General features: G+C 52.8%; 2 protein-coding genes across 4 annotated transcripts in view; one reads left to right on the top strand and one right to left on the bottom strand.

Annotated features, from left to right (window-relative positions):
* Nucleotides 1-13,640, top strand: part of LOC127187585 (fer-1-like protein 4) — a 38,590-nt gene extending 24,950 nt beyond the window's left edge. Inside the window, exons 32-45 of the mRNA XM_051143615.1 lie at nucleotides 1,428-1,470; nucleotides 1,556-1,656; nucleotides 1,732-1,866; nucleotides 2,383-2,499; nucleotides 7,258-7,385; nucleotides 7,539-7,709; nucleotides 8,327-8,481; nucleotides 9,140-9,300; nucleotides 9,961-10,046; nucleotides 11,880-11,978; nucleotides 12,148-12,389; nucleotides 12,808-13,088; nucleotides 13,165-13,265; nucleotides 13,340-13,640. Coding sequence (XP_050999572.1) covers nucleotides 1,428-1,470; nucleotides 1,556-1,656; nucleotides 1,732-1,866; nucleotides 2,383-2,499; nucleotides 7,258-7,385; nucleotides 7,539-7,709; nucleotides 8,327-8,481; nucleotides 9,140-9,300; nucleotides 9,961-10,046; nucleotides 11,880-11,978; nucleotides 12,148-12,389; nucleotides 12,808-13,088; nucleotides 13,165-13,265; nucleotides 13,340-13,532 — 2,013 coding nt within the window. The 3' untranslated portion in view covers nucleotides 13,533-13,640. The remainder of the gene's footprint in view (nucleotides 1-1,427; nucleotides 1,471-1,555; nucleotides 1,657-1,731; nucleotides 1,867-2,382; nucleotides 2,500-7,257; nucleotides 7,386-7,538; nucleotides 7,710-8,326; nucleotides 8,482-9,139; nucleotides 9,301-9,960; nucleotides 10,047-11,879; nucleotides 11,979-12,147; nucleotides 12,390-12,807; nucleotides 13,089-13,164; nucleotides 13,266-13,339) is intronic.
* Nucleotides 13,641-14,699: 1,059 nt separating this feature from the next.
* Nucleotides 14,700-26,803, bottom strand: Ergic3 (ERGIC and golgi 3). Of its 3 annotated transcripts, XM_051143613.1 has the most exons (14): nucleotides 26,636-26,803; nucleotides 26,428-26,498; nucleotides 26,220-26,307; nucleotides 25,891-26,010; nucleotides 24,102-24,195; nucleotides 23,159-23,324; nucleotides 23,011-23,068; nucleotides 17,320-17,334; nucleotides 16,749-16,780; nucleotides 15,972-16,068; nucleotides 15,827-15,891; nucleotides 15,208-15,344; nucleotides 15,072-15,127; nucleotides 14,700-14,894 (listed from the first exon to the last, which is right to left on the bottom strand). In XM_051143613.1, the coding sequence occupies exons 1-14, from the start codon at nucleotides 26,721-26,723 to the stop codon at nucleotides 14,815-14,817; spliced, it is 1,167 nt and encodes a 388-aa protein (XP_050999570.1). In that variant the 5' UTR covers nucleotides 26,724-26,803; the 3' UTR covers nucleotides 14,700-14,814. The 3 variants fall into 3 exon arrangements, with proteins under 3 accessions (XP_050999570.1, XP_050999571.1, XP_050999569.1); XM_051143614.1 differs by lacking the exon at nucleotides 17,320-17,334; XM_051143612.1 differs by lacking the exons at nucleotides 14,700-14,894; nucleotides 15,072-15,127; nucleotides 17,320-17,334 and having other exon boundaries at nucleotides 15,166-15,344.
* Between the last annotated feature and the right edge of the window lie 547 nt (nucleotides 26,804-27,350).

The raw sequence follows: 27,350 nt of genomic DNA, 5'->3' as shown, positions 1-27,350 counted from the left end.
TGGGTGGAGCCAGGGCAGGTGGGTGGAGCCAGGGCAGGTGGGTGGAGCCGGCGTGGGCAGGACCTGGAGAACAGAGAGGGGAGGGGGCTTGGGGACGCCTCTCATGCAAAAGACCCCTATGTGTCCCAGAGTTCACTGTTGCAGGCGTCCTTTCTCCTCTTCACCACAATTTTAAAAGTTGGACATTAGTACTTCAGTTGTCTAATAAAAATTGAACATGACCCCAGCCTGGTGACACACATTAAACCCAGCCCTCCACCCTTGCAAGTTTAAGGCCAGCCTGGTCTACAGCGTAAGTTCCAGGCCAGGCAGGGATAAACAGAGAGACCTGTCTCAACCAACCAACTAACCAGAAACTAAAGACTTAACTGTTAAGCTTGGGTACGGTGCACACACGCCCAGTGAGTTCCTGGGAGGTGGCAACAAAAGGATCCAGAGTTGAAAGCCACTTTATACCAACACGAGACTCTGTCTTAAAATTTTTAAAAAAAGATTTATTTATTATGTATACAGTATGCATAAAATCACATTATAGATGGTTGTGAGCCACCATGTGGTTGCTGGGAATTGAACTCAGGACCTCTGGAAGAGCAGTCAGTGCTCTTAACCGCTGAGCCATCTCTTTAAGTTCCCTTAAAATTTTTTTATACTTTTTTTTTTTTCCAAGATAAGGTTTCTCTATCTACCCTTGGCTGTACTGGAACTTAGGCTGTAGATCAGGCTGGCCCTGAACTCAGAGATCCACCTGCCTCTGCCCGCTGAGAGCTGGGATTAAAAATATGCACTACCATTACCCGGCTCAAAAGTTTTTTTATTACTTTAATTTTTTATTTTTTGGTTTTTCTTTTTTTGGTTTTGGTTTTTTGGTTTTTTTTTTTTTTTTTTTTTTTGAGACAGGGTTTCTCTATGTAGCCTTGGCTGTCCTGGACTTGCTTTGTAGACCAGGCTGGCCTCAAACTCATAGCAATCTGCCCGGTTTATTACTTTAATTAAAAAAAAAAAAAAAAAAGTAAAAGGGGCCAGGCTCGGTGGCTCACACCTTTAATCCCAGCACTTGGGAGGCAGAGGCAGGAGGATCTCGGTGAGTTCGAGGCCAGCCTGGTCTACAAAGTGAGTCCAGGACACCCAAGGCTACACAGAGAAAGCCTGTCTTGAAAGACCAACCAACCAACAAAGAACAAAAAGAAACAGCAAACCTCAAACCTGTTTTCCATTCTCATCGCCTGGTGTGTATTTTAACTCATAGCCCCTCTCAGTGCAGACTGGCCTCACTTCAAGGCCTCAGTGACCATATATGGGAAGCAGTCACTGAGTTAGCGGGGCCAGACAATAAAGTAACCTCTAAGAAAGTTTGTATGTAGCTGGAAAAGGGAGTGTACCAAGGAGAGGAGTAAAGGAGGCGTCTCTGTCTTGCCTTTTGGTTTCAGCCCAACTGCGATGAGGATGACATGGAATACTCTGGGGATCAAGGTAAGAGCCCCAGCTTTTTGTTCCTGCTCCTATCCACCCACCTCACCTCCATATTTCTTATGTGGGCCATTTCTGCTGTTTCCAGATGGGACCCACCTCATTTCCGTGGACACGGAGGCTCAGGAGCAGGGGGAGACTGATATCAAAGTGTCCGTGCCTCGGAAGAAAGCAATTGCTACCCTGAAGGTGACGAGTGCTGGGGAGAAGGGAGTCCCTTGGTTTTGGGGTACAGAGTTGTCACTGAAATCTCCTGCCTTTCAGATCTACAACAGCTCCCTAGAGGACCAGTTCAACCACTTTGAAGACTGGTTGAGTGTGTTCCCCCTGTACAGAGGGCAAGGCGGCCAGGACGGAGACGGAGAGGAAGCCTCTGGACACTGCGTGGGCAAGTTCAAGGTATACTTGTGGGGGTGCGGACTGAGAAGGATTGGTAAAGCTTTCTCCGAGGCTGGAGAGGAGGCTCAGTGTTAAGACCACGGCTGCTCTTGCAGAGGCCCCGGGTTCTATGCCCAGTCCTGCCCTGTGGTTCACAACCATCCCTAATTCCAATTCCAGGGCATCTGACACCCTCCTCCTCTGACCTCCTCAGGAACCATGCTCACACACGAGCACAGACATATATGCAGGCAAAACACTCACACAGAACACAAAATAAATAATCTAATATATTAAAAAATCTTTAAAAAAAAAAGATGTATTTATTACTTAATACAATACTTGGCTTGCATATGAGCCAACAAGCCAGAAGATGGCATCAGATCTCATTATAGATGGTTGTGAGCCACCATGTGGTTGCTGGGAATTGAACTCAAGACTTTTAAAAGCACAGCCAGTGCTCTTAACCTCTGAGCCATCTTTCCAGCCCCCAAAACATCTTTCTCATCAAGCCTTTTTCTGTCTCCCCCTCCTCAGGGCTCCTTCCTCATTTACCCCGAGTCAGAGGCTGCATCGTTCTCTGAACCTCAGATCTCTAGGGGGATCCCCCAGAATCGGCCCATCAAGCTTCTGGTCAGAGTGTATATCGTGAAGGTGGGTGTCCCTGTCCCTGGCTCATCCCCATGGCAGCAAAGACAGCAGTGTGAAGTCTACAGAACAAGAGCCCTGGAAGGCTCCGAGGGGTCACAGAGGCAGCTCCCTCAGAGTCTAGGCAGAATTCCCCAATGTGGCCTCAGGGCTCCCTCACACGCTTGTGTGGCGGGACTAGTTCACACTCTGGGCTGGGATCAGGGAAGCCAAAGACTGGCCTTTGATCAAACACCCCATAGTTCCTCCCACTGCTCTGGCTGCCACGGGGCACTAGTTGGAGCCCTGGAGTTTCCTTAAAGGAATCCTGAGCAAGGCTGAGTGTGGTGGCGCACGCCTTTAATCCCAGCACTCGGGAGGCAGAGGCAGGCAGATCGCTGTGAGTTCGAGGCCAGCCTGGTCTACAAAGTGAGTCCAGGACAGCCAAGGCTACACAGAGAAACCCTGTCTCAAAAATAAAAACAAAACAAACAAATAAATAAAAAGATGGCACCCTGGGCAGTAGCAGGGGACAAGCAGGTTGCTCTGCTGGCTGCTATGCCTCCTCTGTCTCTGTCACCAGAGCAGATGCTATGCTTCGACCTGACTTAGGGATCTAAGACATTATTGGAAGAGACATTCTGTGGCACCTCTGACCCTCCTATGGTGGGACTCACGCTGCTGACTGTCGCAGCAATAGGGCAGACAGGGTGGCCTGAGATAAATTACATCTAGACATGTTAGATAAAGTTCTTTTTTTTTTTTGGTTTTTCAAGACAGGGTTTCTCTGTGTAGCCTTGGCCATCTTGGACTCACTTTGTAGACCAGGCTGGCCTCGAACTCACAGCAATCAGCCTGCCTCTGCCTCCCGAGTGCTGGGGTAAAGCCGTGTGCCACCACGCCCGGCTCGATAAAGTTTTTTTTTAATGAACACAAAGATCTGAAGAAAGAGAAAGTTTTCCTGAGCAAGAAGGCGGGCGCAGTATCCGTGACCCTGAGGCCCAGAGCTCAGGCTGTCTGAAAGGGTTTGTCCACACCTGAAGTTTGGCCTTGGGTTCTTAGAGTCTGAGCAAGAAAAGGGACTGGAAACAAGACCCTGCACAAAGCAGGACCCCCGAGAGAGGCCAGCCAAGAGGCAGCTTGCCCCTTCGGAAAGGAGCCTGCCTCAGAGACAGTGTCTTCCTGGGAAATGTGTTTTTAGTGTGGCCCCACATTCATTTAAGAGTGGAATTTAGATTTTTCTGTTTAATTCAGAAAACTCAAAGCCAAGAGCTGAGGTTTGGCTCAGAACACTTGCAAAGCATGCTCCAGGCTATGGGGTCTGTCACCAGCACTAGGCAGAGGAAACAACAATTTTAGGATCCTATCTGTAACCCCAGATCTTGGGAGCCCGACACAGGATGATTACTGTGAATTTGAGGGCAGCCTAGACTACATAGAGTGAGTTTCAGGTCAACCTGGCTTACATAGTGAGATCAAAACCCAAACCAAACCCAATTAAAAAAAAAAAAAAAAAACTCAACCCAACCAATCAACCAACCAACCACAACCAAAACCCTAAACCAAAACTCTAACTTGGTGTCGTAGTGCATACCAGTAACCCCAACATTTAGAAAGTGGAGGCAAGAGAATCAGCCAGGGCCTGAGAGGAGGCTCAGCAGTTAAGAGCACTGACTTCCCTTCCAAAGGCCCCAGGTTGGATTCCCAGCACCCACATGGCTGCTCACACTCACATCTGTAACTCCAGCTCCAGGGAATCTGACACTCTCCTAGCCACAGCCTGAGGAATGCACCTGGTGGGTGCATAGACATATATGCAGGCAAAATAACCCATACATGTAAACAAACATACAAACAAATAAACAGGGGGGAAAAAAAAACCTTCAAAACCAGAAACAAACCAACCAAAACCAAGTTAGCAAACGAAGAAAGCCAAACAAGTTAGGTGTAGCTGTCCATGTCTCCAATCCCAGAACTGGAGAAGTGAAACAAGAGGATCAGAAACTCGAGGCTAGCCTCAGCTACATGCTGAGCTTTAGGCTAGCCTGTCCTACTAGAGACCCTGCCTTATAAGACCAAAAACTACAAACAAACAAAAGCAGAACCAAGTGAGAGATTGTCCAAAGTGATGGTAACCCCAGCCTCAGAGTTTCCGTAGAGTTAAGTGCAAATGCGGGCTCAATGAAGAGACTGGTCTAAGAAGATGAGGTGGGTGGGGTCACCCTGAAGAACACGCTAACCTCCAGGCTCGCACATGTACCCACACACCCACATGACCAAAGAGGGCTGGGAAGGTAATTTAGTAGGAAAAGTGTTTGCCTTGCAAGCACGAAGACCTGGGTTTGATCCCAAGATAGCAAGAAAAGCCAGGCTCGGTGCCACACTCTTGTAATCCCAGCCCTGAACGGTCCAGGTAGGGCAGGCCCTGGGGCTCAGTGGCCACTTAATCCAGATTACTTGGCGAGCTCCAGTCCAGTGAGAGATGCTGTCTCAAAACAAATGAGTGGACGCTGAGGAACCACACTTCACTGAGGTTATAAAGTCGACCTTTGACCTCCACATGCATGCATGTACACATGTGAGCCCTCATGAACACACACACGCAAACACACAAACACACAAACACACATGTGCGCAAGCAACTTAAGAGCCGGGCCTGGTAGCACAGGCCTGTGGTCCCAGCTAGAGGCCGAGCTAGAAGCAGAGGGGGACTGGAGATAGAGCTCAGATGGCAGAGCGCTTCCCAGGCACACAAATCCCCAGGATCACACAGGTCAGGTGGGAACACGCTTGTGATCCCAGCACTCAGGGGGCGAAGGCAAAGAGGGTCAGGAGTTCAATGTCCCCCTCAGCCACAAAGCAAGTTTGAGGGCAGCCTGGGCTGTGTGAGACCCTTTCTCAAGAGTGAACGGGGGCTGAGAGATGGCTTGGAAGGTTAAGTACTTGTGTGCAAGCATGAATGAAGACTTTTGGATTCCCCAGCACCCGTGTAAAAAGCTGGGCTTGGCGGTGTGCACCTATAATCCTAACACAGAGAAAGTGGGGGCGGGATGGTCAGTGAGACTGGCTGGCCGGCCAGCCTAACTGAGTCCGTGAGCTCCAGGTTCAGTGAGATCATAGCTCAAAAAAAAAAAAAAAAAAAAAAAGATCGTGATTGAAGAAGACTCCAAGTGTTAACTTGAGTTGTGCACACATTCATGAATGTGCATACACACACACAAATACAGAAATACTTAAAAAGAGGTGGCTAAACCCGGGCGTGGTGGCACACTTGGGAGGCAGAGCCAGGCAGATGTCTGTGAGTTAGAGGCTAGCCTGTTCTACAAAGTGAATTCCAGGATGGCCAGGGCTATTACACAGAGGGAAAAAAAAAAAAATGGCTGAGAATGTAGCTAGCTGGTAGAGCACTTGCCTAGCAAGCAGGAGGCCCTGGGTTCATCCTCCATTCCTAAAAAAAAAAAAAAAAAAAGGTAACTGAACACACATATTTCTAAAACATTAAAAGTTACTACAAAACCAAGTGCCCAGGCATGTAAGAACGGGTGCTCAACAAAGTTAAATGTTGAAAAGGAGTGAGGAAGAGCTCTGTGTCTTTAAGTAATTTCCAGATGGCATAAGGTGGAAACTGGGAAGTGCAGAGGGTTGTGCATAGCATATGTTTTATGTGTTTGGGAAACCCTGGTCCTCATTTCACAGTAAAAGTTATGTGTCCTTTGCTCCATGTACCAAAAGCAAGAGAGATTCATTTTCAGTTCCTCAGCCAAGTGTCAACCAGGACAAAAGCAAAGATGGCTGGCATGCCAGTTTGGGGCAAAATAGTGAGTTTTATATCCCTAATCACATTTCTCTGCCCCAACCCAAACCCAAGTCAAATTCCCTGGGGAGGTAAAATCCTCCTGCTATCCCCTCCCGAAGCCTCATCCTGGGGCTGAGCCAAGGCTGAACTGTTAACATCGGATAGGCATCAACTGCTTGGTGGGAGGACGGGCCTAGTGCCTCCTGCTTAATTGCCATCCTCCAATGGGGTCTAAATGCACCTCAGACTGCAAATGGGCTGTAATGAGTTATTTCTTTTTTTTTTTTTTTTTGAGACAGGGTTTCTCTGTTTAGCCTTGGCTATCCTGGACTTGCTTTGTAGACCAGGCTGGCCTCGAACTCACAGCGATCCACCTGCCTCTGCCTCCCGAGTGCTGGGATTAAAGGCGTGCGCCACCACACCCGGCTATGAGTTTGGGTTTTTTTTTTTTTGTTGTTTTGTTTTTTTGTTTTTTTGAGACAGGGTTTCTCTGTGTAGCCTTGGCCATCCTGGACTCACTTTGTAGACCAGGCTGGCCTCGAACTCACAGCGATCCGCCTGCCTCTGCCTCCCGAGTGCTGGGATTAAAGGCGTGCGCCACCACGCCCGGCTATGAGTTATTTCTTACAATGTAAGGAAGAAGAGCCAAGGGCTGGGGTGTGGCTCAGTCGATGGAGTCCCTGGCTAGCCTGGAGGAGGCCCCGAGCATGACCTCCAGCACCTCATAACATCCTGAGGTTTGGAGCCTGGCGCCTTTAATCCCAACACCGGGGAGGCAGAGGCAGGTGGATCACTGTGAGTTTGAGGCCAGCCTGGTCTACAAAGCGAGTCCAGGTTCGGCCAAGGCTACACAGGGAACCCCTATCTCGAAAAACAAGAAACAAAAACAAAAAATCCTGAGCTTTGGTCCAACAAGGGCTTGGACCAAATCTTGAATTATAATTATGTCTCCTGACTCTACTGGATTTGGACTCCACCCCCCCCCCCAGGCTACCAACCTGGCTCCTGCGGACCCCAATGGCAAGGCAGACCCCTATGTGGTGGTGAGCGCTGGCAAGGAACAGCGAGACACTAAGGAACGCTACATCCCCAAGCAACTCAACCCCATCTTTGGAGAGTGAGGCTGGGCCCTGGGCTTGGGGGTGGGGTGCCTGAGCTCCATAGGCTCTTGCCTAGGCAGCTGAGGGGGTGGGATGGGGCTGGACACTGCCACCTCAGGTCCCCTCTGAGGACATGGAGCTGTCCTTAGCCACTTTTCCTTCCTGGCCAGGGTCCTGGAGTTGAACATCTCCCTCCCGGCTGAGCCAGAGCTGACCGTGGCCATATTCGACCATGACCTCGTTGGTTCCGATGACCTCATTGGGGAGACCCACATTGACCTGGAAAACAGATTCTATAGTCACCACAGAGCCAACTGTGGATTGGCCTCCCAGTACGATGTGTGAGTCTGGCAGGGCCTGAGGAGCCATTCCCAAAACTATCACCTTCACGCTCACATTTCCATCTAGATTGTTTTTACTCTTAGTATACTTGAGTGTTGCGTGTGTGAGTACTTCGTGTGTGAGAATCTGGCACACATGTTGCACAATATGCTTGGGGATTGTCTGAGGAGACCTGGGTATTAGTCTTCTTCCATCTTGTTTGACGCAGGGTCTTCTCACTCTCGTGTGTCAGGCTACCCGGTTTATAAGCGTCCAGTCTCCTGTCTCCACCTCCAGTTCCCACCGGGGCGCTGGGATTACAGACACTTTTATATGGGCTCTGGGGATGTGAAGGCACGGCCTCATGTGTATGCAGTGAGCCCTTCACCAGCGAGCAGATGCATCTCCCAGTTCTCGAAACCCCATTTTTATCCACAGGGTCTTACAGAAGGGTCTTGCGTCTCCCAGCCCCTAGCCAGACAGTCTAGCTCAGTGGCCAAGGCTTGAGCCTGGGTCCTGGGGTTTTGGTACTAATATGTCATGTGACTTCTTTGAGCCTCACCCTCTCAACATCGTCTTTGGGCCCCACTGTGCCCACGTATGGCCCTAGCTGATGCATTGTCTCTTCTGCCTGCAGGGATGGGTACAATGCCTGGCGCGATGCATTCCGGCCTTCACAGATCCTGGCAGGGCTGTGCCAGCGCTGTGGCCTTCCTGTCCCTGAGTACCGAGCTGGGGCTGTCAAGGTGGGCAGCAGGGTCTTTCTGACACCGTCTGAAGCTCTGCCTCCAGGTACCAGACCCTCTCTGCTCGGATGGGCCACAGGGAGGACGAGGGAGACAGGACTCAGGACACACCGGGTGCCAGGCTCGTGTACCCAGTAGAGCCCACTGATGGCAGCAGGCACAGGGATGCTTGTGAGTTTGGCTGAGTAAGGTTGAGGCTCCTGGATGTTTTTGTAGATAACCCCCTCCCCCAGAGCACAAGATCCAGACCTCTCTCTATACAGTCGTCTGTGGCTATGCACCTCACACTTCACATGGCTGGTGGCTGGTCTCTAAACGGGTGTGAGCAAAAGCAATAGTTGGCTTACACAGTTGGGAGTAGTTATGGCAGCAGCTCCCCTCCCCTACCCCTGCTCTTTGTAAATGGTGGGCCATGGGCTTTTTTCTTTTCTTTTTTGGTGGGTATGGGGTGGGGTGGAGAGGGCAGCTGTTGAGGACTTTCTATGTAGCTCTGGCTGAATTAGAACTCACCATGTAGACCAAGATGGCCTCAAACTCACGGAGATCCTCCTGTCTCTGCTGGGATTAAAGGTGTGAGCCACCACGCCCAGTATAGGCCACAGACTTTATCTGGTGCAGTGTCAGCCTCAGCTGAGAGCTGCTGAGAAGGATGGGGGTGTGGGAGCGGGGATCGACTGTGGTGAACCCAAGGCCTCTTGGTTCAGATGGCAGGGACTCCAAGGTGACAAATGAGGCTTCTGAAGAGACCCAAGCATTGCTCGTGCTGCGGCGTTGGCAGGAGATGCCAGGACTTGGGCTCCAGCTAGTACCGGAGCATGTGGAAACACGGCCCCTGTACCATCCCCGCAGCCCAGGGCTGCTGCAGGTGAAGGGACCTCAGCATCCATCAGGCCTCCCACCTGACTCTGGACCTGTTCCCCGAGCCCTCGGCCCCCCACACTACCACCACTGGCCCTGGCTCCTGGTGTCAGTGAGCAACCCACGCCAACCTTGGAGTCTTGAACCTGTCGTGGGCTGTACACCCCGTCCCTGATTCTGGTCCTACAGCATCCCTGACCCCCTGCCAACGAGGTTCAGACCCGGAGCTCCCAATCTGAATGAGCTCCATCCTAGTTTCTGGGCCTCGAGAACACTGTATCCTACTCTTTTTGTTTTTAATAATTTATTTAATTGTATTATGTGCATTGGTGTGAGGTTGTCAGATCTTGGAGTTACAGACAGTTGTGAGCTGCCATGTGGGTGCTGGGAATTGAACCCAGGTCCTTTGGAAGAGCAGGCAGTGCTCTTAACCACTGAGCCATCTGTCCTGTCCCTGTATCCTACTCTTGATCTCAATCTTTTCACTCTGACAGCTCATCCTGAACTCAATCTTCAACTTGACCCTGGGGCCCTCATTTTATCCCACTACCCCACATCTACCCAGTAACTCCTGCCCTTGACCCTTCTCTGCACGGGGGACTGGGCAGCTACCGGGTTCAAGGCTGTAGGGAGAGGACTCTCTAGCCAGACCCTTTTGTGCCCTCAGGGATCCCTTCATATGTGGATTGACATCTTCCCCAGTGACGTGCCTGCCCCACCCCCAGTTGACATCAAGCCTCGGCAGCCAATCAGGTGAGAGAATTTTGGCCCATCTGCTCTCTGAAAACCTGACCCCAGTGAATCCACCACCCTCCCTTCCCCACAAGCCCTTAGCAGTGCGTGTCTGTGAAGGGTCCAGACACCCTTCAGGAAACCCTGCTCCTGCCTGAGCTAGCCCAAGTGCAGTTCCGTGAGGATGTCTCTTCCACCGCTGGGCTCTCAGGGACAGCCTCCTCCCCCCCCCCCCCGCCTTTTAAAAAAACGTGTACTGGTCTTTTGCCTGCATGTCTGTATTGTGTGCATGCTTGGCCAGAAGAGGCCATCAGAGCTCCTGAAACTGGAGCCTGTGAGGCACACTGCGGATGCTGGGAACCAAACCTGAGTCCTTTCAGAAGAGCAACAAGTGCTCTTATGCACTGAGTCATTGCTCCGGCCCTTCAGAGATCCTTTTTGTAGCCTAGCAACAAAGCAGCTTCTCAGGCCCCCTGGGCAGCAATAAATGCCTCTTCCTATTAGAGAGAAAGCCCAGGGCCACTTCTCTCTGGACTGGCTGGTCTAGATGCTGGTTTCTGTATCTGCCTCTGTGGCTGGGAACTCTGATTGGCCAGTTCTGGGTGGTCCTCCCAAGCTTAGAGTCCGGTAGATTGAATATGTGGCTGGGCAGAGTCACTACCATACTGGTAGTGTTTCTTTGTCCTTAGAAGGCAGAGGCAGGAGGACCAGGAGTTCAAAGTCCAGCCTCAATTTTATAGGGAGGTCAAAGCTAGCCTGGGCTACCTGAGACTCTGTCTCAACAAAACAAAATCAGAGCCGATCAGTAAGGAAGAAAAGACAACCAGGCAAGTACACGACACTTTTCTATTCCCCAAGCCGCTTGCATGTGTCAGGCTTCTGACTCCAAATGCATAAGAAGCAGAACCTCACTGTGCTGGCCTGGGTCACAACACTCCTGGGGCTCCCTTTGATGTAGTGGGGAGTGGTCAGTGACACCCGGCCCAGTCCCCTTCTGTTCCCCTAGCCCTGGGTGATCCTGAACTAGGACTGCAGCTGTGGCTGACTTTGAGCGCGCGCTCTCTCTCTCTCTCTCCCAGTCTCTCCCTCCCTGTTTTTGTTTGTTTGTTTTGTTGTTGTTTGTTTTGAGACAAGGTCTCTCTGTGTAACCTTGGCTGTCCTGGACTAACTTTGTAGACCAGGCTGGCCTTGAACTCACAGAGATCCACTTGCCTCTGCCTCCCAAGTGGGATTAAAGGTGTGCGCCTCCATGCCTGGCTCCTTTGAGCTCTCTTAATCCTCCTGCCTGTAGATCTCCATTGCTGTGATTACAGGCATGTACCACCACACCTTACAGTGTGTGCTAAAGACTGAGCCCAGGGCCTTGTGCACCCTAGGCAAGCACTCTACCAACTGAACAAAGACCAAAGAGTTGTCGGCTGTTGTGGTTTGTGCACAGGGTCTCACGTGCCTCAGGGATGAATTGAATCTGCCTGCTCTCACCTCTGGAGTGCTGAGATTACAGGCCTATGTAACCCCCCACTCCACGCCCCACCCCCTTTCCTGCTCTCCTCCCTCCCCGTTTAAGAGCTGCTGGGTAGTCAAACCAGCGACTGTAGTGTGTCTGCACTCTCCTCACTGAGCCACCCAGCACTCCTCCTCCTCCTCCTCTTCTAAGATTTTGCCTGCATGTATACCTGCTGGCCAGAAGAGGGCACCAGATCTCATTACAGATGGTTGTGAGCCACCGTGTGACTGCTGGGAATTGAACTCAGGATCTTTGGAAAAGTAGCCAGTGCCCTTAACATCTGAGCCATCTCTCTAGTCCCCCACCCCAGGACCCTTCTTAACAGTCTGAAACCACTGTATCCCCAGCTATGAGCTCAGAGTTGTCATCTGGAATACAGACGACGTGGTCCTAGATGACGTGAATCCACTCACTGGAGAGATGTCAAGTGACATCTATGTGAAAAGGTAGGCCTGCAGGCCGGGCTGGCCAAATGGCTGCCCTAAGGAAAACTGCAGATGGGAACCCTGTGTCCAGGCCCTGTGTGTGTGGAGAGCTGAGTGAAGAGCTGAGTTCTGGGTGTGGCCCCAGCCCTGATGCCCACCTTGGCCTGGGCTGTCGTCTTCCCTCACCCAGCTGGGTAAAGGGGCTGGAGCAGGACAGACAGGAGACGGATGTCCACTTCAACTCCCTGACCGGAGAGGGCAACTTCAACTGGCGCTTCGTGTTCCGCTTTGACTACCTGCCCACGGAGCGGGAGGTGAGCGTCCGTCGCAAGCCCGGACCCTTCGCCCTGGAGGAGGCTGAGTTCCGGCAGCCAGCTGTGCTGGTCCTGCAGGTCTGGGACTACGACCGAGTCTCTGCTAACGACTTCCTTGGTACTTAGCTTTAACTAACCTTGAGCCCACACTTGATTTGTCCTCATTTTCCCCGCCTCCACCTTTTCATCTGTGTCCCTGTTCCTACTCGACCCCAACTTTGAGTCCCATGATTTCAGATCCCAAGCTTGAAATACTGCTTTCCAACCAGTGTCCAGCGAGCTTGATGTCGTAACCTCCTTCCCACCCGAGGCTCTGCCTCAGTCCTCCCACGGACCCTCCCGCAGTCACTCTGGCCTCCCATTGTGGCCTTTGACCCTTGCTTGGCAATCTGATCCTGGGCCCCTGGTTTGGAACTGACATGCTGGTCTCTAGACTGTGGTTTAGGAAGGCTATAGCTGTGGCCTTTCGGGTCTTTGCGGCCCTGGGTGCTGCCTCTTCAGTCCCTCACCTTAACCTCCTGAGTTCTGCTTCACAGGATCCCTGGAGTTGCAGCTACCAGACATGGTGAGGGGGGCCCGGGACCCCGAGCACTGTTCTGTTCGGCTAGCCCTTGATGGGGCAGGGCCGAGGTGCAACCTGTTCCGCTGCCGTCGACTGCGGGGCTGGTGGCCGGTGGTGAAGGTTCGGGAAGCAGAAGATGTGGAGCGGGAGGCTAGAGAGGCTCAGGCTGGCCAGAAACGGAAGAGGAAGAGGAGGAAGGGACGGCTGGAGGACCTGGAGTTCACAGACTCAGGTGGCAACGTCTACATCCTCACGGTGCGTAGTGTAACAACCAGGGCCTGGCTCAGGGCTGCCCTCTGTGTCTACTGACTGCCCCACTATCTCCTTCTAGGGGAAGGTTGAGGCGGAGTTTGAACTGCTGACTGTGGAGGAGGCTGAGAAGCGGCCGGTTGGGAAGGCGCGGAAGGAGCCGGAGCCTCTGGAGAAGCCCAAGTAAGTGGCCTGAGCTCAGGGCGGTGGGGGATGGCAAGGCCTTCCTGGTCACTGTGACTACCCTTCCCCAACAGCCGCCCCAAAACCTCCTTCAACTGGTTTGTGAACCCCCTGAAGGCTTTTGTCTTCTTCATCTGGCGCCGGTACTGGCGCATCCTGGTGCTGTTGCTGCTGCTGGCTCTCATCACCATCTTCCTCCTCCTCGTCTTCTACACCATCCCTGGACAGATCAGTGAGGTTATCTTCAGCCCCATCCACAAACACTAGTCGAGGAGACCAGGGACACACTTCGGGGTCCCAACCTTCCAAACCTGTTTCCTTCCAATGTGGGCTGAAGGGTTCAGTACTTGGGTTCAATAAACTTCACCACAGGCCGGGGGCTGCGGGCTACTTGCGGCACAGGGCCCGTTTCTGTAGGCAGGGCTGGGCAGATGCTCTCAGGGAGCATCAAGCGCTGGGGACTTGCTAGGATGCGCAGGGATGGAAGATTGCCCACATGCAAGCCCAGGAAAGAACAAGCTCTAGGTCAGAGTGGACTGTGTGATCTGCTCCCCCGCCACCCCAGCAGCCTGCTTTCTAGTCCCTCTCTTCCAATCTGCCCACGGCTCTGCCTTCCATGACATCTAAGAGCTTGGATTCAGTAACTTTTTACCAACCCCGAAAGCAAGGATGCCTGCTAGTGAGGAGGAAATTTCAGCCCAAATTGGCTGACCAAAAAGCCCAAATTGGCTGACCAAAAAGGTCATCACCCCCAACTCCTGGCGCTACTGGTCACAACTCTCTGGGGGTCAGGTCACCTGGACTTCTGGTGCCCTCCAGACATTTTGCTGTGGTCATTTCACTTTGCTGCCCTGCCATGGTGTAATGACCCGATGAACACTGTTGGCTGCTGTCCTGGCCCCCTGGGCTGTGGAGGGGTGAGGCCTCTGGGCCATGGTTTTCTACACACACATAAGGGCTCTAATGAGAAGCGCTGCTTAGGTCCTGAGCCGGGTCTTGTGCTGGCTGTGCTCCTTGATTTTTCTCTATGCGGAGACACCATGGGGCTTAGGGGTGAGCAGAAGCACACGACTGAGCACAGGCTGTGCGAAGCAGTTTGCTTTGGCTGCCCATCACTGTACAAGTGACATAGGCTCCAGGCCAGGCTGGAGACATCAACTCCACAAGCTGTGGTGGCTCCAAGACATTTACCCTAGAAAGTTCTACCAGGTCACAGAAGAGGGAGTAAAGCCATAGCCGTGAAGCAGGTTGTCAGTCTGGTGTAAGTAAGGCCATATAAACAGGGTGCACCTGTGGGACTCCCAAAGGACTGGCGGTGGCCTGTCCGTCACAGTGGACCTCAATATGCGGCTGAGAGGGGCTGCTCCTACATTACGTTTCAGCCAGATTGCAAGAATGACACGGAGACCAATCCTTACTATCACAATCCACATTTATCACTCAGGGCTGGGGCTCACGGTGAAGCGGAGAGGAGTATGGGGTAGAAAGGAGGTTGGGGCTAGAATCACAGGGGAAGAAGGAAAGGCAGGACGACGGGGAAGGAAGGGAACTATGTCGTCTTCCCTAGATCAATTTTCCTCTGGATGGCTCGAGCGGAGTGGTAGATAAGTGAGTCGATGAGTCCGGCCACTGGGAGAGAGACTGTGACTAGCACTGGCTCATGTGGGCCCTGCCTTGCCACCTAACTAGCCAGGCTGGCATTTCCTTGGCCCTTAAGGTGTCCTCTTCCCAGCCAAAGCCCAGGGCACTCAGCAGTGCGCCCCTGCTGGGTGTGCAGAACCTCAAATGCACCTGGGAACTCCTTACCTGTAAACATGCCTCCAATGATGGCGCATACGCCTGTCAGGAAGTGTGTGAAGGACCTGCAGAGGCAACAGGAGGGCTCAGTAGGGGCCCTGTGCTCATAGGCCCAGAGCCTTGGCTACTCCACTCCACAGCTCACCTGTGTTTCTCTGTCAGCTTCACCATCATTGGTGAGAGCTCGTAGAGCACAAAGACCCCTGGCAGGCCCTGGTCACCCAGCAGCCCGTTGACAACCTTCTCGTGCCTGGTCACGGAGAACTGGTTAGTCCTTAGCACCTGCGGTAGGAAGGGAGTGAGAGGCAGAGAAGGGCTCATAACCTGGTTTGGCGCTGTGCCGAGCATGAAGGGACAGGATGAGGACCCATGTTGCTAACTGTGCTGTAAGGCCTGGGGACTGCCCCGACCCTCTGACCATGCTGTGGATGCCCAGGGGTGAGAAGATGCTTGCAAGTGGCAGCACCCTAAGGCTGGGACTCACTTCCTTGTTATCTCGCTCTACAGAACAGAGCTGACCAGGGGGGTTTGGCCTGCTAACCCCGGCCAATGACAGACAGTGGGGGTCAGTAAGCACCCGAGGATGTCTGAGGCAGTGTGAGAAGCAGGAAGACCGAGTGGTGTCACACCTGCGCCTGCAGTGGGCAGATCTTTACCTTTTGGGCCTCAGTTTGCATCCATCTTACGGGAGCAAGATTCCCCAGGCTGAAGAACTCCACAAAGGATTTGGCAACAAGTTTGTCACCTGTGCTCCCTTGACTCACCTCCCCATCTACTTTCATGTACACTGTGGGTACCACCTTCACAAAGTACTGGAACATCATGGAGGCTGGGAGGAGAAGAAAGCACAGGGCATGGGTGCCAGGCAGGGCTTGGGTGGTAACAAGGGGCCACCTCCCAGGATGGTACCTTGGGGTGCAGTGACATTGGTGTGGTCCAGGGGGTTCACAATGCCTGGGTAGTCCTCCCCGAATGACAGGTGCTTGATGTAATGGGTCATGTTGATCTGCAAGGGACATCGGCCGGAAGCTATCAATGCCCTACCTTCCCCCCGGCCCCGATGGTCTAGAATAGCAGAGAGGGGTGCCTGAGCCTGCCAGTGCCTAAGCCCCCTCCGGCTGTCTAGCAGAGAGGGGTGCCTGAGCCTGCCAGGCAGAGGGGAAAGGCGGGGATGACGGAAGGAGTCCTAGATGGGGCAAGGCTATTGCTTTAATGGAAGGACTGCCTGTAGTTTTCACTTAGCAATTCCTTTCTCAGTCCACACGTCTTAGGGCTCCAGGGTTGAAGTTACAACTTCAAACAGCCATGGAATGCGTGCAAGATGCTGGTCCTGCCCCGACACCTCAGGGATAAAGGTCTAAGCCAGAGCCCCCAATTTCTTGAGGGATACTTAAAAATGCAAATCTGACTGTCCCAGGTCTGGTTAAGGTGAGCAAACTACTCTGAAAGAGTAGATTCCTTAGCGTGGCCTCCGAGTTGCAGGTGTTCTGGTCCTGCCAACTTGGTTAGCCCTGGCCATCTACATCTGCCCTGGGCTTCCTAGAAATGTCGCATTCCCTCCTGGCTTGGCTCTGGAGCTCGCTCTCTTGAGGCTGCACCACACAACCCCATCTCTGCCCTCAGTCTGGAGCACGTGAGGAGGCCAGTCTCCAGCCACCACCCTCCATGGTTCCGCAGGGTACGTACATTGTCAAGGCCAAAGGTCTGCAGGTCGTGAACTAGGAGAGAAGAAGAAGGAGTCACCAGGCGCGCAGGAGCAGGAGCCTGGCTTCTTCTCAGTCTTTTCTCAGGCTGCCTTCCTCCCTGCAGAGGCACTGCACACCTAGCTCTCCTTGTACCCCTGTCCCCTCACCTTGGTACCTCTGGCCCTGCTTAACTGACAGCTGGCCAGCGATGCCTTGGCCCTGGGGGAGAATTCACACCCTCACACTTTCTTCCTTGACAGAGGGTGCTCCAGGCACTGACTCCAAGCCAGGTTTTTCTCTCAGGAAACAAAACCTACTAACTAGAGTTAATGGCAAATCACTGACTGGGTCAGCGTGAGCGGGACTCCTGGGCTTCTGCCCTCAGATCTCTCCACAGGATCTCGAGGGTTCCCGGAAACAAGAGCTTCATACCCTCTTCTATCTCAACTGCCCTGCTGTGAGGAGCCCCACCTCAGAGACACACCCCAGACCCATCCCATCCTCCCCCATTCCAGGAGGGCTGGCTGCTTCAGGTGAGGGGGGCTTGGCCTCCCGGGGGCAGGGCCACTTACTCTCCACAGCATGTACTGCAGCATGGGGAGGGAAGGAGAGAGGAGGAAGACAGGTTCAGAGCTTCACAGTGAGATTGATGGAGTAAAACCCACGGTAGGAGGGAGGGCTGATATTCCTGCCTCAGCACAAGGGTCTAGCCCCAGCTAAAAGTCTTTTCAGTGACCAAAGAGGTACAGAAGAGGACTTAACCACAAAAATGGCCGGCCTAAGAACCAAAGACTTAGAGCCTCACAACCCGGGCCGAGCGCTTGGCTGCACTGTTCTCTTCAGAGGGCTGTCCTAAGGACCCGGAGGATCCAAGAGGGACAATACCTGGTCAGCCTTACAAGATACTATACCACCCCATACCATTCACCCTGCAATCAACAAAGACCTTAAAGAGTACTTGGAGGAGATGGGTGTGGTGGTGCACGCCCTTAATCCTAGCATTTAGGAGGCAGAGGCAGAGGCAGAGACAGGTGGATTGCTGTGAGTTTGAGGCCAGCCTGGTCTACAAAGTGAGTCCAGGACAGCTGAGCCTACACAGAGAAACTATGTCTCGAGAAACAAACAAACAAACAAACAAACAAAAAACAAAAACAAAAAAAAGGTACTTTGAGAGAGCCAGGCATGGTGGCACATGCTTCTAATCCCAGCATTTCAGGAGGCAAGAGGCAGGCAGAGCTCTGTGAGTTCGAGGCCAGCTTGGTCTACAAAGCGAGTCAGGATGGCCAGGGCTACACAGAGAAACTCTGTCTGGAAAAACAAAAAAAAGTACTCTGAGAGACAGGCAGTGGTAGCACACACCTTTAACCCCCTCAAGAGGCAGAGACGGGTCGATGTCTGTGAGTTGAGGTCAGCCTGGCCTACAGAGAGTTCCAGGACAGCCAGGGCTACACAGAGAAACTGTCTTGAAACCAGTACCTGCGCCCCCTGCCCCAAAATTCCTCTGGAGACTCCATGGCAGATGTGTGGCCACAGGTGCTGCAGCTTTGTGTATGTGCGTCCTTGTACTCAGCTGCCCTGGGGTTCATGAGGGCAGACGTAAGCAGAGGAGCTGGCATGCTGCCGGGATCCCAGCCCCACCTCCCGAGGGTCTGCAAGGCCTGGCCAACAGCTTTACACAAGGACACACTGGGACCTCCCTGCAGTCTCACAAATCCACTTTACTCAGCCTCCTCCAGAGCTCTGCAGGGTCCTCCAGGTCCCTTACCTGCTCCCCTTGCCTCCCCCCACCCCTCAACCCCCCACTCCCGTGCAGGCACAGATGACCCGACACTTGCTCACCCCAGTCACTTGGAGCAGCTCAGGCTGCCGGGTCCGGCTCACTCCCTGGGCTCCTCGTGGACATCTCCCAGGGTGATCCTAACTCCGGGTGATCCTAACTCCCCCCCCACCCACCCCCAGGCAGCAGTGACACCTGCCTCTTCTCCTCTGCGTCCCCAACAGCCTGGCCTTCTTTTCCAGGCTCCACCTCCTTTCCATCCCTCAATTACTATTGGTCTCCTATACTAACCCCACTTAGGCCACTTCATCTGGTTCCTTACTGCCATGTTCTTTTTTGGTTTTTTGAGACAGGGTTTCTCTGTGTAGCCTTGGCTGTCCTGGACTCACTCTAGACCAGGCTGGCCTCGAACTCACAGCGATCCACCTGCCTCTGTCTCCTGAGTGCTGGGATTAAAGGCGTAGTGCCGACAGCGGCTCTTACTGCCATTTTCAGACCACTGTCCCCATCCTCTCTCAGTCCTCAGCTCTGACGCAGATTACAGCACCCCTATTGTGTAATCAGGAAATACCACCAGGCACCCCCAGGACTGTCCATCCTTGATGGCAGCTGAGTTGCAGCTTCTGGTGAGTTCCACGATCAGCACCCTGTCCTCCCAATCCCTGCTCCCTCTGCCACTCCCAGGCCACCAGCTGTTGGTCATGCCCTAATCTGACATCAGCAGTGGCCACAGCCCTCTCTAGTTTCAACCACAAGTACCTCATGTTCCAGGCACCAGCTTGCTCACTTGCTCCTGTTCCCTCCCTCTCTCAAGTACCCCAATCCAACTACCCTCTGCCCCACACCGAAGGCCTGTGGTCTGCTGCCTCTCTGCTTCCTCACTCACTTCTGCTCCTACCGCAGCTGAGTTCTCACTTCCACCACAGCCCACCTCTGAGTGCCTCTTCACGCACTTATTGCCTCCCTTGTCTGTGCAGCGTAGAGCAACATGAAAGCCCACAAAACCCTACAGTGTTCTCACTTTTATCTGTCCTAGAACCCACAGATGCCCGCTGCTCCTCTCATAAGCCTGCACCCCTCTACCCCTCCACCCCTCCTCAGCCTTCAGCTAATGACCCTGCTTCCTATGCCAGAGCAGCCGCTGGAGAGGCGACTGACCACTTCTGCCTGGAGTCTGCTTCCCTGACTGCACCGCTGGCCTGCCCACAGGCCCAGGCACTAGACTGCCCTCTTCTCCAGGCCTGCCCTGCCAGACTGCCGCTCCCATCGCTAGCATCACTCTGCCCTTTTCACAGGGTGATGGCCAGTAGCATGGTGACACTGTGCTAGTGGTGACTTTCCACAGCCCTGCGCACGAGCCTAGCCACCAGTTCCTGGACATTCTTTCTTTCCTCTTTGGTCTTGTCCTCCACCCCCTAGCCATCAGCTCTGCTGGCATCCTCTCAACTCTGACAGCCATGCACAGTTTTAACTGCGAGTACCTGTGCACTAATACACTCTTAGAACATGCTCCCACACTTCCTAGTCACAGCTATGCTCTGTCAGGGCCACCAATGGCCGCTATACTAACACCCCGCACCCTGCTTTTGCTCAGTGTGCGGAAGCACCCATCCTGGGGCTCACCAGCCATCCCTATCCGCCGCTACAGTCCTGAGACCACCGACCACACAAGACACATGGTGGTACTCAGCCCTTTGAGTTCCCGTCTGCTCCAACACACGGCCCTTGCAGCGAGAGCTCTAAATACGTGGGAGGCTCAACATCTGTGTCTCCCAGCTAGCTTCTCTCCCTCAAGTCCCGGCAAATGCTTACTTGGTATCCCCAGGACCTAGGAAATGAGAATGCTACTCGTCTGAACGTGTGAGAAGCGGGGCGTCTACTCTATACCCACACTTCCCAACAGCTACACAGCCCGGAGTTCTCCTCAGCTCTAAACGGTAGCTCCAACTGCCCCACTACTCAGGCACAGAACTCTGAAGTTGTCCTGGACTCCTTTGTCCCTCTCTGTCACACTTGTCAGCCTACCATTAACATACCCAAATGCCACTCTGAGCCACAGTCCACCATCGTTGCCAGGGCTGATCACTGCAGACCTCCTCACTGACCTCTCATTTTCTTCCACACACACCATCAGGTGCCTTTTACCACACGTTTCTTTAATTTTTGGTGGTGGAGGGGTTGGAGGGGAAAGGCCTCACTGTGCAGCACAGGCTGGCCTGGAACTCAGAGATCCCCAGCTGCCTTCTGGATGTCGGAACCAGAGGTCTGCAGCACCGTGCTTCAACTTCTTCTTGTTCGGGGTGAAGGCAGACCACAGCCGCGACCCTGAAAGCCCTACCTGCTTCTCACAGAGCACAGAAGCCCAGTCCTCTCGCCCTACGTGGCTCTCCTCTGCACAGAGCACAGAGCACAGAAGCCCAGTCCTCTCGCCCTACGTGGCTCTCCTCTGCACAGAGCACAGAAGCGCAGTCCTCTCGCCCACGTTGCTCTCCTCTGCACCCTTTCACTGTTCCTGGTATCCGCCAAGCACACCAAGGCCTTTGGGGTCTACATGTACTGCCTCTTGATTTGCTGTGCTCCCTAGGTGCCAGCACTGACGGCTGCCTCACTGTGCTCAGGTGTCGGCACAGGTGTAACCCTACAGTCTTTCCTAAGCCACCTTAACTACAACAGCAGACACACTGGCCCTCTGCTGTCTTTATTCGGCCTTGTTTCGGTTCACATTATTGTTTTGTTATTTGTTTATTTAGAGACAGGGTCTCACTGTGTAGTAGTAGCTACCCTGAAACTAACCACGTGGACCAGGCTGGTCTTACACTCAGAGATCTGTCTGTCTCTGCCTCCGAACTGTTGGAATTAAAAGTGAGCCCAGTGGTTAAAAGCACTGGCTGTTTATCCAGAGGTCATGAGTTCAATTCCCAGCAACCACATGATGGCTCACAACCACATATAATGTGATCTGATGCCCTCTTCTGGCCTGCAAGTGTACATGCAGACAGAGCACTGATAAGTAAAAAACAAAAAAAACATACATAAATAAAATATTGCCAGGTGTGGTGGCACATGCCTTTAATCCCAGTGCTTGGGAGGCAGAGGCAGGCGGATATCAGTGAGTTCGAAGCTAGCCTGGTCTACAAAGCAAGTCCAAATCAGCCAAGGTTACACAGAAACCCTGCCTCAAAAAACAAAAAAACAAAAGTTAAACCAGGCGGTGGTGGTGGATTACACCTTTAATCCCAGAAATTGGGAGGCAGAGGGAGGTGGATTTCTGTGAGTCTGAAGCTAGTCTGGTGTATAGATCAAGTTCCAGAACAGCCAGGGGTACACAGAGAAACCCTATTTTGAAAAAACAAAAACAAAAACCAGGCAGATCCCAGCACTCAGGGAGACAGAGGCAGGCAGATCTCTGTGAGTTTGAGGCCAGCCTGGTCTACAAAGCAAGTCCAAGACAGCCAAGATAACAGAGAAACCCTGTCTCAAAACAACAACAACAGAAAAAACAAAAAAAAAAAGTGACCATATCACGCTTGGCTTGGTCCACGTTACTTAATAAAGGAAGACATATTATATACTTCAAATGCTGTTTGCTTCTTTGCTTCTTTTTCTTTTTTAAAAAAGACTTATTTATTTATTATGTATACAGTGCTTGCCTGCATGTACATCTGTGGGCCAGAAGAGGGCATCAGATCACATTATAGATGGTTGTGAGCCACCATGTGGTTGCTGGGAACTGAACTCAGGACCTCTGGAAGAGCAGTGAGTGCTCTTAACCACTGAGCCATCTCTCCAGCCTGTTTACTTCTTTTTCTTCCTTCCTTCCTTCCTTCCTTTCTTTCTTTTCTCTTTTTGTGGAAGGAGGTGCTGAGCCAGGGTCTCATGTAGCTGAGGCTAGTCTCAAATGTTGTATGAGGGTGATGCTGACTGCTCCTCCCGCCTCTGCCTTCCAAGTGCTGGGATTGAGGCAGGTGGACCACGCTTAGCTGTCCGTCTGAACAGATCCAGCTGCACTCAGGTGGGTGCAGGGACTCTACTGACTGCTGCAGGTTCACATGTGACTAACACACGCGCACACGCACGCACACGCACGCGCGCGGAGAGGTGACACCAAATATCTAGCGATGCAAGCACAAACACAGCCAAGGGCGCAGAGTTCCAGTCCAGCTTTGCTTGCCCAAAGCCTCACACACAGTCACCTGATTTGGGGCGTGGGGTGGGGTTACTAGCACTAAACAAAGCAGCACTGAGACCAGGCTCTGTGCTGTAATCCTCCCTAACTCCTGCACCACACAGGCTGGGGACTCTGGGCAAGCAAGCTACCACCTGAGCCCCAGCCCCGCCCCCACACTCTTTACCACAGTGCTAATCTGCTCTAGCACTCTGGCTCAAAGTTAGGGTACACTGGCCTCCTGAGGGGCACAGCAACCTGCCAAGAGGGAATCCAAGAGCTAAATGCCCCCCCTCCCCCGGCTGATCCTGGATCACTCACCATGCACATGGGACTGTTGGAAGCTCTTTCCAGGAGCAAAGTGGAAATTTCCAGCCACCTGTGGGTGACAGTTCCTCTCATCCTCCACATGCACTGTGGAGGCCAGCCTGGCTCAGCCCAGCAGCCTCGCCTCCTTCCCTCCTGGTACCTTGTTGACCTCCAAGAAGCCGTACACGCGGCACCCTTCGTTCTTCTGCTCCTGCATCTTCTGGCTGAAGCCCTCCCGTCGGCACTGCTCGATAGTGTCCGGGTTCTTGAAGGCCCAGCCCCGACGGCGGTACGCCTCCCGCACGTCCTCACAACTGTTACAGCACCTGTAGCAGAGGGACGAAGGGACGAAGGGATGAAGGGATGGGAGTGAGCGAGCGAGCGAGGCCTCGCTGCCCTTGGGGGAAAAAGCCAAAGCAGTTCTGCCTGCTGCAGAAGACAGTGACGGCCAGACAATACTGTACACATAAAAACGGCTAAAAAGGCAAACCTTAGGCTACGTATATTATTATTATTATTATCATTATTATTATTATTATTATTATTATTATTATTAGTGTGTGCGTGTGTGTTCCTGTGCATTCCAGGGCCTTGTGCCTGTCTAGCACTGAACGGTAACAACAAAAGCCTCACTTCTTCCAATTTCTCTATTTTTCTAAAAAGTAAATCTTCCTATACCAAAAAAAGAAAAAAAAGAATAATCTTCCTATACCTGTGGAGTCTCTCTTTCAGGGGTCAGGGCTGGGGAAGCCACAAAGCAGTTAGCATACTAGGAGGCCTAATAGCGTAGCTTTGGTCTTGTACTTTAGGGCTTTACAGACAACATACACTTAATCCTTCTGTGACTTTTTGCAAGGAGGGTGTTACTATCTAGAACATAGGGAAGTGATGTGGCTAGGACTGGAAGCCTGGCAGCTGGACTCCAGAGATGGTCTGAACTGCTTCTCTAGACGGAAGGGCAGTAGCCACTTCCGCCTTAGCCCTAAGTGTGCGGCTGTCAGCGGGCCTGCTCGTTAACCAGCATCACTTGCACCAGTCCCATCTTCCCCGGCTAATCACAGCTCCTGTGAAAGCCCCGCTGCACGTCCCAGGGTTCAGCTTACTTGATATCTTCTGACTCAGCACCATAGCAGCTCTCACAGCGATTGGGGTCCAGAGAGTCTGGGTCGAACACTGTCACCTCGACTTTACCAAGCTCTAAGGGAAGGGCCGAGGCAGAAGCACAGCATGAAGCAGACACAGCGGCATCCACAGCCCTCATCCCACAGCCCTCATCCCACACAAGTCCCTCAGCCACTGGGTTGGGAAGAACCAGAGCTAATATTTATACAACAGATGTGAGGGTCAGGTGGTACGCCCTGTACACATACTAAGTACTGATATGAAGACAGCAGTGAGAGCTAAGTACCACACAAGTGACCTCGCAGTGTCTTACATCAGCCCTATAAGACTCTTTTTTTTTTTAGACAGGGTTTCTTTGTGTAGCCTTGGCTGTCCTGGGCTCACTTTGTAGACCAGGCTGGCCTCGAACTCACAGCGAACCTCCTGCCTCTGCCTCCCGAGTGCTGGGATTAAAGGCGTGCGCCACCACCGCCCGGCTCCTTATAAGACTCTTAAGAAAATGGGTCTGGGGCTGGAGAGAAGGCTCAGCGGTTCAGAGCGCCGCCTACTCTTCCGGAGGTCCTGAGTTCAATCCCAGCAACCACATGGTGGCTCACAACCATCTATAATGAGATCTAACACCCTCTTCTGCAGATAAAGCACTCATATGCAATAAATAAAATAAATAAATCTTTAAAGGAAAAGAGAAAATGGGTCTGAGCTGGGAGTAGTGGCACATGCCTTTAATCCCAGCACTTGAGAGTCAAAGGCAGGAAGATCTGTGAGTTCAAGGCCTGGTCTACATAGTGAGTTCCACGACAGTCAGGGCTACACATATAGTGACACTCTGTGTGGAAAGCGAGCAGCCTATACCAGATCTTGTACACACATTACTTATGTATTGTGTATTACTGATTATGTACTACTGACCTTACATATGGATAAACTGTCATAACTATCTTTATTTTTGGTTTTTTGAGACAGGGTTTCTCTGTGCAACAGCTCTAGCTGTCCTAGACTTGCTTTGTAGGCTGGCCTTGAACTCACAGAGCTCACAGGCCTGCCTCTGCCTCCCAAGTGCTGGGATTAAAGGCACATGCCACCGCCGCCCGGCAATCTAGCCTGTTTTAAACACGTCAGACTAATTACAGAGCCTACAGCTGAGAAAACGGTCTGACACGGACACTATTCCCTAACGAAATGCTGAGAGTATCTTGAGTGACTTACCAACTCCTCTACTGAAAGCGGGGGTTGGGGGGGGGGCAAAAAGGTTGTACGGGTGTGCTTTCAAACCACCACAACGCCAAAGGATCGTCTGTACTGCAGCTGAGCCTTCAGCTCATGTGTGGGGACTACCGGTTACCACTGCTTTACAGTTGACGCTCTCAGACTGCACGGCCGCTCGATCTGAGCCCAGGCAATGCTGCTGGAGAACTTACACTCTTAACCACCTCAGAGCACCTAACGCTGCAAAGGGCAATGCGCCGGGAAAGCACGCAAACTTTCACTAAGGAAGACCCATGGTCAAACGAGAGAGCACTAGCCAAGTACAGGGCTGTGCTCTTCAGGCTGAGCCATCGCTCCGGCCCCTAGGGTATTCCATTCAATGTGCCCACTCAACTCACCCTACACTCCTAATAGCTGGGGAACCCCAGGCCAGCCAGCCGACTTCTGTCTAATGTGTCACTGAGCCTGCAACAGCCCCACTTCCAGAAGGCAGTGTGCGTCTGCCCAGGTCTAGGACGGAAGGCCTGGCCCCCTCCCTTGGTTACCAGCCCCTCCCTTGGTTACCATGCCGTTCAGCCTCTGAGCTCACGGGGATGCCATCCTTGTCTAGCCGTTTCTTGAACAGGTTGTGCTCGACATCCAGCTGCTGCTCCCCAGCCACGTCCATGGCATCAATGCTCAAATCTGGAAACAGAGGCATGCTAAGGTATACTATGACTCTAGGGGCCCGAAGAGCTGAGCTTTGATGGGAAAGACGTATCTCTAGTTAGAACTAGACTAGGGTAATGCAGTTGACCTGGCATCCACTCCGTGATCTAAGGCCAGAGGCGTAAATCTGTATGTTTACCTGGTACACCCGGGAGTCCGTCTCCCACCCACAATCAGGTACTCACAGGCACAAGGCATGTGTGGAAAAAGAACATCGATGTTGATCTTCAGTTTGTCCCCCCGAGACTTGTCCACGTAGAGCTCAGGATGCACCTGGAGCGAGACCATCTCAGTCAGATCTGGCCCTACCCATCTCCTCCCTTCTCCCAACCTTCAAGGGTTCTCACCCTTAGAATGCCAAGCCCCGCCCACGTTCTAGGCCACGCCCCTTACCTCGGTGGTAAGATAATACTGCAACTCGGACAGAAACAGCAGGAGCATAAGAAGGCCACTCACGATGGTCACTGCAGGGCAGGAGCGAGATTTGGAATGGCCTGTGTACCACCCCCTCAGCCTCTGGCAGGCCAGGGAGAGTCCGGGAGCCCGGGCTAAACGCGAGGACAGCTCCCTCCCCGCAACCCCTCCCGCGCCGAGACCTTACCCGTGGCGCCCCCGCAGGTCTTGACCCGGAAGTCCTCCAGAGTCTTAGGGTAGGCATCGAACTGCTTCAGCTTCCCCAGCGCCTCCATGGGGACCAGCCGGAAAGGGGACACCAGCCGGCCCGCCCCTCTAGCCTCCCGCTTCCGGCCTGGAGCCGGAGCCACGCCCTCACTATCTTGCGCAGGCGTAGTAGTGGGTACGCGGGCTCCACCCCTCACCTTCCTCCGCAAAGGTTGACTGGCCTGAGGACATTGTCACGCCCCCTGGCGTGGATTGGGCGGCGCCCCTAGGGGGACGGGCCGGGATCAGAGAGGGCGGTGCTTGAGTGCGGAGTGACAGCACCTGTGGTAAGCACTTCTACTCCCAACGTGCCCCACCTGGAGGTGCAGCAGCATTAACCAGAATTCATTCTAAGTGCAAGTAATTGGTTCCCGCTGCCCTCATTAGAACGTCCAAAAGTGGCTCCGAGGTGTTTCCAATACAGTTGAGGCATGAGAATCTCTGCCGGGGAGGTGGGTATTAACTGGCAGTATCGTACAAGAAGAGAACCGATTCTTGCAAAATGTCCTCTGACCTGCATACGAATGCCGTGGCATGCCCGTGACGACACACACACACACACACACACACACACAGACACACACACTTAATTTAAAAAGAAGTGAGTGTTAAATTGCATTTTTTTCCCCAAACTGATCAATAGTGGAAGTATTTCT

Source organism: Acomys russatus, chromosome 4, assembly GCF_903995435.1.
Source record: "Acomys russatus chromosome 4, mAcoRus1.1, whole genome shotgun sequence".
NCBI classification, from domain to species: Eukaryota; Metazoa; Chordata; class Mammalia; order Rodentia; family Muridae; genus Acomys; species Acomys russatus.
This window is presented reverse-complemented; position numbering and strand designations above follow the sequence as displayed.